Raw genomic sequence first — 16,686 nt, 5'->3', positions numbered from 1 at the left:
TACATAATCATCAATTCAAATCTGACCATTGGATTATTCAGATTGAGCGATTCAATGGGCCCCACTTCAATTGTGATCATCGTAAATAGGTATGGGGTGGGACGCTTGAACCGTGTTCCCTATACTCGGTTATTAAGGTAGATATGGAAACCTACGGTGTAAAGACCAGGGGAGAAGCGTGATGGGTAAGCTTCTAGCCCTCTTTCCTATAAATCGATGTCTTTGTCTCCTCACCAACACAAGAGAGAAAACCCTAATCTCATTGAAAGTTCTCCTAAAAGTGTAAGGTGTAGAAGATTACGATTCCTGTCAACTACATCGAGGAATCAGGAATGTCTTCTCAATCAGGTACGCCTTGAGATTGCAGTGTTACATCTCCTTCATTGATGCAAAGACGATCCGTCAATTCCGCAATTTAGTTCTAACAGCCTTGTCACGTTGCAAAGTGAGTGCGATAAAAGAGATTTGACGGGTGGGGTAGAAGCACTGAAACATTGTCTAGAACCCGTTCAGGTGGCTCTGATTCCCAGTATGAGTAGACTTAGACGAGTTTTAAAATCATGTTTGTTAATGATCACAAGAAATAAGTTTCTCATTCAGGGATGTCCGAGGAATGCAAAAGTGAGCCACGTGACAAGAGGGCCAGGCTGTTGAAATCATAGGACAGCCGGTAGTTTCACTCATTGTGCAGGTGTGACCCACCGGATGAGTGAAAAGTATGGCCTGTCAACTATCAGATGGACCACACATGTACAAAACCACCTTTGAGTATTCCAAAAGAACTTGCAATTTTTATTTTTATTTTTAAAAATTATATTAATATCTATTGGTTGTTGTTTGTGGCCTACCTGACAGTGATATAAGTTTTGTTTTCTGGGTGAGGTGATCAACGCGGTGGGTCCCACATCACATGTCCACCTCTCATGTTGGCCTGTGACTTGCGTGTGAATAGACAAACACCCCGAAATCCAGAGCATGGCCTCTTAGATGTAGTACAACAGTGGTTGCAGGAAGTCATTGAGCAAAAATCTGTGGGGCCCACGTTTCGAGTGGTTGGATGGCATATGAACATCATGAATCAGCATCGGGAAGGTTTCGATGGTGGGGCATCCCAATCCTCACCGTTCCTTGTGGTGTGGCCCACTTGAGTTTTCGATGGGCCTGTTCTTGGGCCCACTTGGTAAATGAGCCAGTGGATGTCTCGCACACATCACGGTCAGGGAAAGGGAAAGTAGACGATCGTACTGGGCTCGATTCATATGTGATTGATTGTGAATCTTTTTGCCGTTGGCTATCCTTTTCTATTTCAACCATCTATTACACAATCTTGGACAGTAGCCACCCTTTTAACAATCAGTACGATCATTCGGTCCCACCCTGTTCACAATGGGACCATGATCTGGATGCAAACCAATTGGACGTTGATAATCTAACGGTCAGATCTTGTTACCTGATTGGCCCATGATTTTGGTTGGTTAATTCACAGCCATTGACGGATGATTCCTGTACGCCAGCAAAGCGCACCAACGATTAGGATGCCCACCAACAGAAAAGTCGCAATCTGAGAGATTTGGGCAACACCCAGATCAAAGTGTGGCCCACGGTTTTTGGGGTGATTAGATCGTGATTTGGACACCATACTCCGCTGGAGTATGATATCAATATACGCCCCTTTTCCCAGGACTCGAATTGCATGTGCCCCGCCGCCAGTAAGGGGGGCGGATTGCGTCCGTTCCCGACCGTACGTAACAAGGAACTGGAAGATCTGTTTATCCAAGCCGTCTATCCGTTTTCTCTGATTATTTTAAGGTATGAGCTCAAAAACAAGGAAGACCCAACGATCAAGTGGACCACACCAAATAGTAAGCTTGGGTTGCGTTAACTGCACAAAGCAATAAAATACAAGAGTTATCTCTGATGTGGTCCACTAGAGAACTGTATCTGCCTTATTTTTAGTCTGATAAAGTAAAATGATCTGAGAAAAAGGATGGACGGTGTGGATAAACAGATACATCACGGTGGCCCCCCAGATCTGCTCGTTCCTTGCTCTGTCCGGGCGGGGGTCGGACTCAATTTGCTTCCCACAGGAACAACGTCAAAAGCTATTTGGTAACCATTGAGATGCTCCTGAGAAATCCACTCCGTCCATCAGTTTCTCAACCTCACAGTAAGACGGGAGTCCAAGAACCTCACAATAAAAACCCAGGTAGATCCCGCTACACAAAACAGCGAGATTGAGATTGAACGCCCACCATTGAAAACGTTTTGGGGGACCACAAAAGTATTGGATCAGGATTATATTTTTCTTTTCTAAGTTTATCCCGGTGTTAGTAACCTTATGAACGGTTTGGATTGGCATATAAACATCAAGGTAGGCTCCAAGAAGGTTTCAACGGTGAATATTTTCATTTCACTGTTTCCTGTTGTGTGGCCCACCTGAGTCTTGGATATCCTTGATTGTTGGACTTCCGTCCTATTGCCAGCTTGAGAAACTGATAAACGGAATGGATTTCTCATGGTAATCTCTGTGGGGCCCACGTAGAGGCCTTTTGTGTCCCTTTCACCAACTATGGAAAGTGCCCACCTAAACCTAACATTTTTCAGTAATAAATGGTGAAACGGGTCAACAAACCTTTGTGGCTATTCTCATTACTAGGTGGATTTAGTGGCCTCTTTGTCGCTTGCAAATCCCAACTGCTCACCATCATGTCCTCGAGCTTTGCTAGTGGTGTACAACTCAGCCATTGTACTTGCCAGCGTGGCAGACAATTGGAATATCCGAGCCATCCATCAGAAAGTCACCACCATTTAGATTTTCTATACCGAGAATCAGAATGTTCCGTTATCAAGTGGGCCATAATTAACTGAAAACGTGTACGGTTGTAAAAATTTTGGCTGAAGTTTTCTAACCTGTCTGTTAGTTCTAAATATCATTGAACTCCTACTGAGTGGTCCACCTTTATCTTTCCACAGAAGGATATAAGCTAGGTGATTCCACATGATGAATGGTTTGGATATTTCACATGTGTGCCCCGCTGAGTTGTAAACGCGTGTGCATTAGCTGAGTTGTACACGCGTGTGAGCGAAAGAAAGCTAGTGTCCTTCATCCTTATTATTTATTCCTTTTGGTGTATTGCATTTATCTTCTTTTATCTTCTGTTACGTTTTATATTAGTTTTGAGAAATGATCCGGTGGGCTGCTAAATACATGGAAACTTTTCAATGCAATTATCTGGACCGTCCATTACGTCGCTTCTTCTGCTTTTGAAACAATCAGAGAAACTGGATGATCCTAGACATCCATGGCCGGACCTATCTTTATGAACAATCTTATCCATTCAATCCTACCCCCTGACTGAACAGTTTTGGATCATCAGCTAATGAAGATATTTTTTACAGACAGTCTAAGAAAATTGGACTGGACTTAACAGACAGACCAGATGATGGTATGCATGCCAACAACTCCAAATTCAACAATGGGAAGCTCATCATACACATCCCACAAGAGAGAACTACTTTAATTATTTTTCCACTAAAACCGAAGTAACTAGTACAGCTGCCAATTTCGGCCCGGCTTGTGCGTAGGTCTGCGCAGACCTGCCCTGTTTTTTTTCTTTTTTTTTTTTTAAATTCTGGCCAATTCAAAAATTAGGTGGGCCACACTGTAAGATCATGCCCAAAACCTCTAAAATCCGGTAGTTTGACCCACCTGAGTTTTGTAATGGCATGAGTTTTGGGGTGTTCATTCATATTGGTGGGTCACATCTTCGGCACGGATGGAATGGCATATGGTGGACCCTAAACTTGAAGGGGTGCACCTCTTGGACGGATTGGATGAGTTCTCCAACGTCACAGTAAGCCTCAAACACTACACTACGATGTACCAACAAGGCTAATTCTACAAAGTTGGAAGGAACCAGTCAAGGCTTGTTTGCTAAATCTGAAATTCGTATGAAATGCAAAGTTAGAAAATTAATAATGAATCTAGAATAACTTTGTTTGCTAACTAAGATAAAAAATGTTTGAAATATACTAATTTGACACATTAACCCATATGAAACAATCGTGATTAAATTCCTACCTTCAAAATTTTCATGAATTTCACCGAAATGTTCATTTTTCATCTAACGTATTGAAAAAGTCACAGCCAGCTAGATGAAGAAATGACACAAATATCAATGAAATGACACAAATATCAATATGATCTAAAGCCTTTGTGCCCCAAAAGAATATTTAAATGGTCAATCAATGGTCAATCACCACTTATTCCTATATAAAGGTCCATCTAAGATTTAAAGCTAATTTATTTTTTGGATTATGCCCTAAAATAAGCTTTCAATATAGATTGATGGTATGGATGTAGTTACATATATCATAGCAGCCCTAGGTGTGAGCCAGATTTCATGGTAAAGTCTTTTCAGGAAGTCCACCGCTAAAAATCTAAGTCGGGCCCACCGTGATGTTTGTGTAAAATCCACCCCTTCAATCCGTTTTGTGAGATCATTTTAGGACAGTGCAAAAAATGAGCCGCATCCAATACTCAAATGGGCCAAAAATGTGAGGATTGGACGCCCATAATTAAAATATTCATGAGGCTACAAAAGTTTTCAATCATGCTAATATTTGTAGTATGAGTTCATCTCATCAGGAATGACAGTATGAACGGTATTGATGGCATGTAAACATTACTGTCGACCCCAGAGAGGTTTCGATAATAGGAATTTTCTTACCCACCTTTTCCTTTAGTGTGGCCCGCTTAAGTCATGTGTCATCCTCATTATGTGAGTCCTAAAATGATCTCAAAACATGGATTCCAGCGCATGAATTTCTTGCAAAAGGTATTAACACATAATTCACACCCCAAATCTAAAAAGGGATTGCATACTACTCCACCATGATCTACCTAAATGTGGATAATTAAGGGTTTTGTGGGACTTACCATGATATATATGTTTTATCCATACCGTCCATTCATTTTTTTCATATTATTTTAGAAATTAAGACAAAAAATAAGACAAATATAAGGCTTACGTGGGCCACACTACAAGAACGAATTGGGCATCTATCATTGAAAACTTCTTGGGGCCACATAAGGCTCTGATCAAGCTGATTTCTGTGTTTTTTCTTTATCTAGGTCTGTGTGAGCTTATAAAGAGATTTGATGGCAAATAATCTTCACGGTGGACATCATAAAAGCTTTAAGCTTTAACTGTAGTCGTTACTGTCCCACTACTTTATGTAGTATGGTTGACTTGAGTTTTAGATGTGCATCTTTTTTCGAATCATACTTTAGAATGATATGGAAAAGTTAATAGACGGTGTGGATCTAATACATAAATCATGCTGAGCTCAGAGAAGTGCCCCATGTTAAAAGTTGAGATGCATATAACGTAAGGGAGAAAATCTTTATCGCAAATTACAATTTGAAACACTCCGGTGCATGTAGCCGCATGTAACCTAAGACTGTCCGCATGCCTTCATCACGGATGTGGGCACATGGACCGCATAATCAGACGGATCTTACGATCCTTTACACACCCACCAACGGATTTTTGCCCGTTGAGCTTGAAAATGTCCAGTTTTTTACTTCTAAGTTCTAACCATTCTTTTGAAGTCCACTGATCGAGTAGTTTAGGATTGTGCTCTAAGTATGATTATTGTGCCATGTCCCACCTTGTCTACGAATAGGATGGAACTGATCTTTGCACCTAAATGCCACTGCATTTCTTTACAATCAAACATCCATCTTCTATGTCACAGTGCCAAAGATATGAAAAACCATTTAAATAAAGTTAAGGGTAGTTTAGTATGAATGGATTGCATCTCACACTTGAAACATGGTGAGCCCAAAGACCTGGGTGTCTTACGCAACGCTACAAAGAGTCAAAGACGCTTTAAATGCGTGGCACGTATGCCATAGGCCTAAGTATCTTTTAGCAACATGATATGAGAGACTCTTTTCAACTTTATCTATGTTTCCTCTTTCTTAAAGAGACGAGAGTGAGGGGATGGTTATGCTTCGTAACGAAGAGAAGAAAAGGTAGAATAGTGATCGAATCTGTCATACCTTTTCAAAACGCATGGGACCGTTTGAGGAACATTTTGGCTTTTTCTTTTTTCTTTTTTAAAGGTGAGGGAATGGGTGCTTACCGGACATTGAAACTGATCATCAGAAACCGTGGACGGCAATTCAACTGATTAGGATTTAAGTCGGTAAAGTTACATGGTTTTTCAGTCCAAGGTTTTAAAGTGGTGTCCGAGACCAGTAGACATCAACCGGTATAGTCCATGCCGCACATGCCAATATCATCCATGATCGACATGGCTCTATAACACCCAGATCCATAGCTCAACTGGCAGCTGAGTGGAGATACCTCGTTTCAACACCGGAGGTCTTGGTAACGATCCCTAGCCAGGGTGGCTGACATGGAGTGTGTGTACTGACATCAGCTTCATACAGGTGATATGACCTTTTTTCGGTGGTGAACATACGGTGCACCAAAATTATATAATTTTTTAAACTATATTCTCAATTGCTTAGGTTATTTTTGTTATTTATTATTATTATTATTTTTAACGGTTCCAATTCACGGTTCAAGTTGGACCAAATACATCATTGTCAAGATATTCTAACTCAACATGGTCAGTAAATGGTCCAACATCAACCTAAAAATGCATATTAATTGGAGGTTAGGATTGTTTAGACTATAAAAACAATGAAATATCTTATAATGGGTTGCCAAAGCATGGTTTGCCGAATAGGACTCAGGTCGGAACTCGGTTGGTCAACGGTTCAGGTTGATTGGGACTCAGTGGGTTGACCAGGTGGGTCAAGAAAATCAGTTTTTTAAGGGGTCGTTTGGCACCTTGGATTGGAGGGGATGAGAGGGGACTAGAAGGGGTTTCAAATCCCCTTGGTTGTTTGGGGGTATAAAGCAATTGGGGATTGCTAATCTAGGGGGTTCCCAATCCCCTCTTTGAGGGAGTTTGTAATCTACGCTGTCATTCTACTGGACACATGGCCCACTAGCGATGATCAGCACCATCCAAGCATTGTTCATGTAGATCAGCACCATCCAAATATTGTCCAGCACTGTCCAAACATTGTCCATATTAATCAACGATTAAAAATCATTGGTTAGTCACTTAGACATGATCTTGTGCTTACGGTTCATCTGAGACTTGGAATTTCATCATTTTTAGGCAAAGCATATATTTTGGCGGGCTTATCACAACCATAGTGCCAAAAATTATATATCTCACTAATTGGAGATATTAAAGTTGATTTAGTAATTAAATTCAAACCCCCATAAATATACCATGTATAAGTATTTTTGAATTAAAGTTATTCACACGCCAGGGTGTCATACACACCGAGAGGATTGTCAATCCAAGGGGTTTCCAATCCTGGGGGTTGCGAATCCGGGGGTTCCAAATCCACTCTCCCAAACAGGCCCTAATTATATCAACACATGTAAAAAATATATACAAAATGGTTTTCCGTATATGATCCCAGCCTTCCATAAGGTGGGCCACAATGTTTACATCTTCTTGCCTGAAAATCACGCTGCTAATCTCCCCGGTTGGGCCACGATGACACGAAACAAAAGGACAGGCCGAGCAACCAGTCAATTTGTTTTGCATCTTGTGGCCCACCGGAGAAATCAAATAGCTGGATCTTATGCCCAACGGACTGAAACGGTATGGCAATGGACCGTGTGGGCGACTGTAGAGAAATGTGTGATGACGTGGATCAACCACAATGTAAAAAAACAACAGTAAAAACTTGTTTCCATCGCATACTGCATTTGAAGCAGAACAACGATGATGATGTGGAACCATCACACTGCAAGAAAACAGAAAAAACCTGCTTGTCTCAAGCAGAGATCTGATCTTTGCAGCGGGGCCTACTGCTTTAATGGTAGTGATGGTGCCATCTTGGCAGGGAAAGATGCTACCGCACGACAAGTTGCGGTACCTTGCCTGTATGCAACCAGTTCTCTGCGATCCCTTTTCTGTCAGTACTCATTTGAACAAGAGAGAGAAGCAAACCTTACGTTTTTTTTTCTTTTTTAATAAATTACATTGTCTTCTTTTGTACTGACAAGTTCTAAAAAACCACGTAAATTACAGAGAGAGAAAACCATAATCACAAAGAAATCAAACACACTCACACAAACAAGAATCAACGGTCAGGATCTTCCATTGTAAAGCAACAGCAGGTACAATCACCAAATCCACACTACCCAGCAACCGACCCAATGGAGTCTTCTCAATCTGAGACAGTAAACGATTGTCATATTTTCCAACTTTGCCCCCGCTTCGTACAGAAACGTCCAGCAGAGATTATTGAAAACGAATTGAGGAATTTGAAGAGAGGTTAGGGACAGAAAAGGAAATGACTTACAGGAAGATTTTCACTTGGTTATGGCATAGATAGCGTAGATGATTCCAGGGATATATCCCAAGATCGTCAGCAGCAAACAGATCCAAAATTCAGCCTACAAGAAATTTAAAAAAAAAATAAAATTAATAAATCAACATTCAAAACTCCACCTCATAAGGCGTGGAAATCGTTTGGTTCGAGCGAGTTGGATGATAGTCGCCAGCTTAAAGAGATCTAAGTGCTTTCAAGTTGTAATAACCAGACAAGGCAAACGATTCTCGTGAAAACACGTTCCGACACGGCGATTTAGAGCCTCTGTTTATTACAGGTTTTTTTCCGGAACAGTGACAAATATCTCCGACTCTTAAAATATCGCGATATTTTCGCGGGGAAATATTGAGATGATATTGCCTCATTTGCAAAATCTCGACTGATTTTTTTATTTCTCGCGATTTTATCGAGATTTTTACAAAATAAAGTCCAGAAGTTGAAAAGCTAGATTTTGCCGATATAACGTCAAAAATCTGAAAATCTGCCGAGAAATTTCCGAGATCGAGATTTATCGCTATCTTGACTACTCTTCTACACGCGCTCGATGTAGATATTTAGGTATTAGAATCCAATTCTAAAATAAATTAAAAGTAAGAAAGTATACAACAGATTGACAGCGTTTTACAGCAGAGAGCGATCTAAAAAGCTAGCTTTTTAACAAAAAAAAAATAATTTAAGAAAGGAAAAAAAACGTTTCAGCTCTAAAAGACAGTAGCAGCAGCTTCCATCTATGGAGAAAAGTCCATCCGCTCTCACAAACGCCGTGATGGAAAGCTTTCGAAGTAAATAAGAAGAAGAAGAAGAAAAAGAAATCGAGAAATTGATCAAAATCGAAGAAAAGAAAAAAGCAAAATGATAGAAAGCTTGCAAAATATAAGGGAATCAAAGGAAGAAACGGATTTTTCTGAGAAAAACTTGGGAAGCGAGACGTTTCGACTGGAAGTCAAGAGGATTTCAAGATCTGACAGAGAAAGCGAGAGATCTGAAAATCGAAAACCTTACCTTGCACCCGAACTTGAGGAAAACCCCAAGTGGCGGGAGAAGGATCGCCAAGAGGATGTCTACGCAGTTCGCAGTCCCTTCGTCAGCCATTGAAGAAAGCTCTTGGAATAGACAGGAAAAGAGAGGGATGTGCAGAAGGAATGGGCGGGTTCTCTTTTTATAGGACAAATTGACACGTGGAGACGTCCTTCTTTCTTCGGATATGCTTAACGCGTTTTGCATTGCGCTTTCGACGGTTCGTCCGATCTGTAAAGAGTCAGCACGTGGGAGGTGATTCCTTGGCACGTGAGGTGTATTGGGAAGCAGCACCTCGTTACCTGAATTTCCGCAACACCTGCTCCGCGCTGTCAAAGCGCTGGACGCGGATTTCTTACTGAGTAAACTCCACCATGATTTCCATACTTTATCCACTCCGTCCATCAATTTTAAAAGATAATTTAAGTGCTCTAATCCAAAAACTAAGTATATCCAAATCTCAAGTCGACCTCACCACGGGAAACAGTGTGAATTGAAATTCTACCTTCCGAAAATTTCTTGAGAGACACAGAAGTTTTGGATCAATATGTTATTTCTTTTTTCCCTTAATCCATGTGTGTGTGATATTATGAACAGGTTGGATGACAAATAAACATCACCATGGGCCTACTAACGTTTCAACGGTGGAAGTCATTATTCCCACTGTTTACTGTGGTGTTTTCCACTTGAGCTTTGGGCATGTTTCAATTTTCGGTTCAACCACTAAAATAATCTGGGACAAAGGATGGACGGCGCGGATAACCCACAAATATTCACAGTAAGCCCAACTGAGTTTACTCGGTACGATATTTGTCGCAGTGAGTAACGCAGTACGCAATCCGATTTCCAGACCGCCTGCGTGAGTCCAGCACGGCCGTATACAGTCGGTGTATGTTGTCGTTGTTTGCAGGGGTCCGAATAAGGGGCCGCGATCGTGATCAGACAGCGGTCGGAAAAGATTCGTGTGATTGTGATTTTTCTTTTTTCTTTATTATATATATATATATGTGTGTGTGTGTGTGATGGATTCTATTTTTAAAGAGACATACTGGTCCATGATGTATCCCTTAATATTCATTTTTATTATAATTATGGGTGCCGGGTTTGGTAGAAACCCAAGTCGGAGAGTAGTTAGTAGCGGCTTTTAAATTAAGGTGGCCATATAATTAGGCCAATGAAGTCAACTAGCTGAGCATTTGGGTAACCTGTACTTTTCTATTTTAATTTGGATACCATGAATGTTACCTGAGTTGTTGTTATGAATTTCACGTGGGTTGTTGTTGTTGTTGTGCCCGTCGATCAGTGCCCTTATGCCGAAGCAATGAGATTGTCGGTAGGTTGATGTGGTCTAATGGAGAAAGAGTTCATCATCAACCTCATTGAATATCGATGGTGGTAGAGATTGGGATAACTCAATTATGCATTAAATAGAAAACGGCCAGGGCGGGCATAGTTTCTGTTGGGGTTGGAGCTGCAGATAAATTTTGTTGATTTAAGGGCGAAATGGGAGAAAAGTGGGGAAATCTATCTAGATGGGGGGAGATATAACATAGCAAGAAGTTAGAGGCCAAAGAGAGTCTATCCCAAGAGAAGGATAAAAGATGGAGTACAAATTCAGTTCTCTAGTGGAGCATCTAAAGGCGAAGTTGGCACGTTTAAAAATCACATTAGCATCGATGGGGTTGGTGGTGAGGGAGTAAGTGAGGCCACAGCACCCATATCTTTGGTTTTAGCTCCATACCTACCTATTTTCTCTTCAATCTCTGCTTCCTGTGTAGGGGCATATCGATGAGGCCATGGTGTGATTGCACCAGCTTTTATTTTGGCTTTCACCTGTTTCCCTGAGTGAAGTTGGCGTACGGGTACGAAGTTGGCATATGGCTGAAGTTGGGTGAAATTGGTGATAACTGCTTGTTATTGTATATTTACCCTCAATTTCACATCATTTTCTTTTGCATATGAATGGTAAACTATTTTCATTAAGTGATTTTTCAATGTGCAAAAGATTGATAGAAGTTCAAGAGAAATTAAGCGATTTAAATTCAATAAATTAATTAAATTTATTAATTTATCTTAGCTCAATCTATTTTATTAGTAATCTCTTAGTTATAATTCAAGTTTATGCTCATATGCTGGACTTAATCATTATCTAATACAAACAATTCTTTTTAAAAAAGTGTTTTTAATGTCGCTCTTTTGTGACTGATTGTAAGTATTTACTTTTATTTGATTGCACTGGTATACTGAAAAATCATTTCTGGCGAAAGGTAAGGCGCAAACCATTTTCAGAAGAAGAACCCTGTCATTTGACTATTACCTGATTATTACAAATATTCTGTAAGTGGATAGTAGGTGATTGATCTCCTCAGATTTTGGTCATATATTGTCAAGTTAAACGTATATGCCTATTTCAGCATTTGGCATAAAAGTTAATAGATTTGAATTGAGATAATATATTGATTCTAGCACACCCTCATATACCGCATGTAACAAAAAACAAATTGAGTGCCAACAGTATCAACAAAAGATATGATGAGATTCTCGGTAGATTTTGAAATCCAACACATCTATGAGCCTCACATCAATACATGTCTTTTATCTATGTTGTCCATCCATATATGTCCTCTATAAGTGACAATCGAGTTTCAAATGCATACCAAACCAGCATCAATTATCAATTATAGAATCTGATTAATTGAGTTTTATATAAGGAAAATTTTGATCCCAAACATAGGTTGCAATTAAAATATCATGGTATTTCCAAACATTTAATCATCATCCAATAGACGAGTTAATTCCACGTAATACAATTCAATACAATCACACCCCACTTTCCAAACATGCCCTAATGAACAAATTGGATGGCAATAAATATTAGGGCTTATTTGAATTTTCAATTCAGTGATAAATACCTAGTAAATGGATAATAATTATTTCATCCAACATTTATTGCACTATTCATAGTGCTTGATTTGACCTGCTACTCACACAAAAATCGAGAAGGCCACAAAATATTCATGAGTCCCACTATGATGCATATTGCTTATCCACACTGTTCATCCATTATGCAAGCTGAAATTATGACATGAGCCAAAAAAATAGGCATATCCAAAGCTCAAATGGACCACTATATGGGAAAAAGGAAATCAAACACTTACCGTTAAAAACCTATTGGGGCCACTGTTTCTTTTGGTATGGACCACTAAAGTGTTAGATCTAATTCATTTTTCGAATCATGCCTCAAAATATTGTGGTAAAACGGTTAGACGGAATAAATATATAATACACATGGAATTCACAAATTTAAACTAATTCTTTTGAACTGATTTTCAAGGTAGAAATTATTTTGATTTGCAAACAAAGTGAAATGGTAATAATTACCCGTTTAAGGCATGGTTACTAGAAAAGTTTCACAGTGGTCTTTGTTACGGTGCTTCTTGTGGTATGGTACACTTGAGCCTTGGATCCGCTTTATGTTTTTATTTTATACTCTAAAATGGCACAACGAAATCGATAGATGCCATAATTAAAAAAAAAAAAAAACCGCACACGATGGTGGCCCCACGGAGTTGAGGCTTCCTTTTACGTTAAGCAATACATTGAATGAGTGATGCAGGAAGTACGAACCTATAGTCATGTGCTGACGTGGATGGAGGACCTTTGCGGATGAGAATCTTGCGTCCATCACTTGCATCACAGCTTTATAGGGCCGAAAATCACGTTGGCAACTCAGGTGGGGCGGTGGACGCGGATTTCCTGCTAAAGGTTTCGCAGGGAGTTCCTGCACAAGTAATCTGGGTGGGGTCCACTGCGATGTTTGTGAGAAAGTCACTCTGTCCATCCGTTTTTAGAGATCATTTTAAGAAATGCGGCAAAAAATAATGTGTATTCAAAACTCAAATGAGCCACATGAGAGGAAATAGTGAGGATTTAGTGACGGCAGTTGAAACATTTGTATGGCACAAAAGTTTTGTAACAGTTTAATTTTTAGTATTTTCACTTCATCCCAATGAAAATGACATTGTAAACGGTTTGAAGGGATTATGAACATCAAGGTGAAGCCTAGGAAGGCTTCAATGGTAAGCATTCCTTTCCCACTGTTTTATCTCATATGGCCACTCGTGTGTGTCTTGTATCCTCTTCATTTGTTGTCACATGTACTAAAATGAGTACGAAAAACGGATGAACAGGTTGGATTTCTCGTAAACATCTCCGTTGCCCCACCTTTCATATCCAAATTTATAAATGTCGGAAGCGGTCAGCTATGTAACTGGTGTAACTAAAGTGTCGTGCGAAGACAAGCGCTACACTACTGGAGCTCCAAGTTGTACAAACGCTTCAAAGGAGAACAAAGTTTCATGGCCCACGATAATTTATTTATCATATTCATACCATTCATTCATATTTTTTAAATCATTTTACAGAATTATCCAAAAATAATAACCATATATAAAAACAACTGGACTACACGACAAATAGCAGCTGGGGTCATGATTTTTACTGTTAAATTATCGGTAAGGCTAGTTTATTTTTCGTCCAATTTGTTAATAAAGTAAAAAATACATGGGTAAAGAGGAAAAATAAATTTCATATTTATTCAACACTTCTATGACCCCGGAAGAGTTTCAATGGTATACAATTCAATCCCCCATTGCCTTTTGCTGTGTGGTCCAATTTATCTTTAGATTTGTCTTACTTTTCAGCTCAAACCTTAAGACTAGCTCTCTAAATGGATGGACGGTTTGGATATAACACATACGCCGTAATAGGATCCACAGAAATTGCTGATGTCAATACACCAGCTGTATAGCTGGCGTGTGGTACACCAGCCAACTCACCTGTAAATGTAATGGAGTCAGTTAAATTGCCAGTAGCTCTAAATAATTGAAATGGGAAATTTCAACAATCCTATGGTCTATAGCGTTTATATGCCATCCGATCTAGGATTAATAGATTCCACGTAATTCAGGACACTTCAAGACTGATGTAAGCCACACGATGTATATCCAGAGTTGTTAGGCATGAATTTACACTGTTACCTATGATGTGATCCACGCTGGCATGATGGACAGTGTCGATAAGATGCACATGCTTCCCATCGAAGGGAAGTCCTTTACCAGTTTGGGCTTGCCATGTGGAATCCGATCTGTCCATCAGCTGCACTACTCAACAGATTTCCAACTCAGGTGGGCCACACCACAAGGAATAAAGGGAATGAGACGCCAACTATAGTTTTGTGAGCCACCATGGTGTGTATCTCTCATCAAACCCGTTCATCAGGTGTAACTGACCAAGATGAAGAGTATATACAAAAAGCAGCCAGATTCACAACTCCGGCAGGCCACAACGTGTGAACTTGAGGTTCTAGGTGCAATTTTACACTATTCACATTATTGTGACTCATCTGAGTTATTATTATTACTATTATTAGGATGATATTCTGTATGTACGGGCTGCTACAATGCATGGGCCCAAGTAGCGTCCATATTTTTGCGAACCACCGTTTCCTATGATGTGGTCGAACTGAAATTTTCATCTGCTTCATCTTTGGGAACTTGCTTATACGTTGAGGTGGCCCCTACGGTCAGGGTCGCAGCCAAGTCGCACTCCTCCCCGTCGTGACGCTATATCCATCCAACTTTCGAGATCCGTTGGCGCCCACATGATGACCTGGCAGTTGTCGCAGACGCAGGAAGGGTAGGATTCTGTATCCCCTCCTTGATTGCGGTGCGGATTAGATACTGACAAGGTCAGTAGCCAATTCACTACTGATGTGGTATCACCAAGCTTTGTAGATCCCACCACGATGCATGTGTTGTATCTATACCGTCCATCCATTTAGAGTGATAGTTTTATAGCATGAAAAAAATAATGAGATAGATCTAAAGTTCAAGTGAATCACATCATAGAAAACAGTGGAGACAGTGGCATCCACCGTTCAAAACTTCTTAGGAGCCATAGAAGTTTCCAGTCAAGCTTATATTTTTGTTTTCACTTCATCTATTTTTATGTTAACTTATGAATAAGTTGAATCTAAAAAACACATCATAGTAGGCCCCATAAATGTTTCAACTGTGAGTGTGACTGATCCCACGGTTTTCTATGGTAGGTCCACTTGAACTTTAGGTCTATCTGGTTTTTTATCTCATGCCATAAAACGATCTCTAAAATGGTTGGACGGTATGGATATAACACATGCATCATGTGAGGTACACAGAGCTTGGTGACGTCACTTCAGTAGCGATTTGGCTACTGACGTTGTCAGTATCTAATCCGCGCCCGATTCATTGTCGGTCGAGGGACTCGGAAGTCGGAACCAACAGCCGCGTTTCATCTTCCGCCGATTCCCGCAACTCCTCGCAGCTGGAGTCGCCGACGACAACACCAACCCTCAAACCGGGATCCAAACGGGTCGTGTATTGCCGCGTATCACTCATCGGACGGGTTGGATGCAGCTTCGCCAACCCGTACGCGGATGCTTATCCATTAAGCTATCCCCAACAGGGGTGTCAATGGGCCGGGCTCGGGCCTGCCAAAATCAAAATTTTAAATACTCTCGTCACGAAACAGTTCAAAATCCGGGCCAAGACCAACCCCGGGCCTGGCTCGTTGACTCTCTGTTCCCCAAGCAGCATTCGGTGCACGGAGTTATTCGGTGCACCGGCAGAGTGCGATGGTTGATGCACATGCACATTTAATTCTACATATGGCATGCACTTACTTAAAGTTAAACTACCCAAATCAGTGGGACCCAATGGGCAGGGACCAAAAATGAGCTTGATTGGAAGACCCTCAAATCTGATTACTGGATCTTTGTTAGTGGAATACGGACCGTCCGCTCCCATTAGATGTCCACAAAATAACGCGCGGGACCTGCTGACTGGGCTCAGTTTCAGTAGTGACCCTCCGGTATCGTCAGTGCTGGTCGGCATTCAATCCAAAACTATTATGGCCCAAAAAAATTTAATGGTGGGCATTCAATCACCGATGTTTTGTAGTGTGGTCCACCTGAAATTTGGATTCAAGGGCTGAAATGATGTGGAAAAATAAATGAAGGGCCTGGATGAAATAAATACATCATGTTGGGGCCCGCAAAGCACCGATCAATACCAAACTCGCATTGGGACAATGGCGTCAAGGAAAGGCATAAAACATGCCTAATGCCTAAAAAAGGGTGTGGCTATACGAGTGTTGGAATTGTCCGTTGCACCTGATAAGCGGGCTGGATGATA

The 16,686-nt window shown here is 40.6% G+C and overlaps 1 protein-coding gene across 1 annotated transcript; it reads right to left on the bottom strand.

Annotated features, from left to right (window-relative positions):
* Positions 1-8,043: 8,043 nt before the first annotated feature.
* Positions 8,044-9,588, bottom strand: LOC131225199 (hydrophobic protein LTI6B). The gene is made up of 3 exons (XM_058220677.1): positions 9,440-9,588; positions 8,408-8,501; positions 8,044-8,277 (listed from the first exon to the last, which is right to left on the bottom strand). The coding sequence occupies exons 1-2, from the start codon at positions 9,527-9,529 to the stop codon at positions 8,418-8,420; spliced, it is 174 nt and encodes a 57-aa protein (XP_058076660.1). The 5' UTR covers positions 9,530-9,588; the 3' UTR covers positions 8,044-8,277; positions 8,408-8,417.
* Between the last annotated feature and the right edge of the window lie 7,098 nt (positions 9,589-16,686).

The sequence above is a fragment of the Magnolia sinica genome, chromosome 14 (assembly GCF_029962835.1).
Source record: "Magnolia sinica isolate HGM2019 chromosome 14, MsV1, whole genome shotgun sequence".
In the NCBI taxonomy this organism is placed as follows: Eukaryota; Viridiplantae; Streptophyta; class Magnoliopsida; order Magnoliales; family Magnoliaceae; genus Magnolia; species Magnolia sinica.
Note: the sequence above shows the minus strand (reverse complement) of the source record. Positions and strands in the feature narration are given on the sequence as shown.

Bases quoted from the DNA above. Each gene is read 5' to 3' on its own strand.
- LOC131225199 (XM_058220677.1), bottom strand. From the start codon at position 9,529: ATGGCTGACGAAGGGACTGCGAACTGCGTAGACATCCTCTTGGCGATC. The intron at 8,502-9,439 runs GTAAGGTTTTCG...AATTTCTTGTAG, and splicing joins TCCTCAAGTTCGGGTGCAAG to GCTGAATTTTGGATCTGTTT.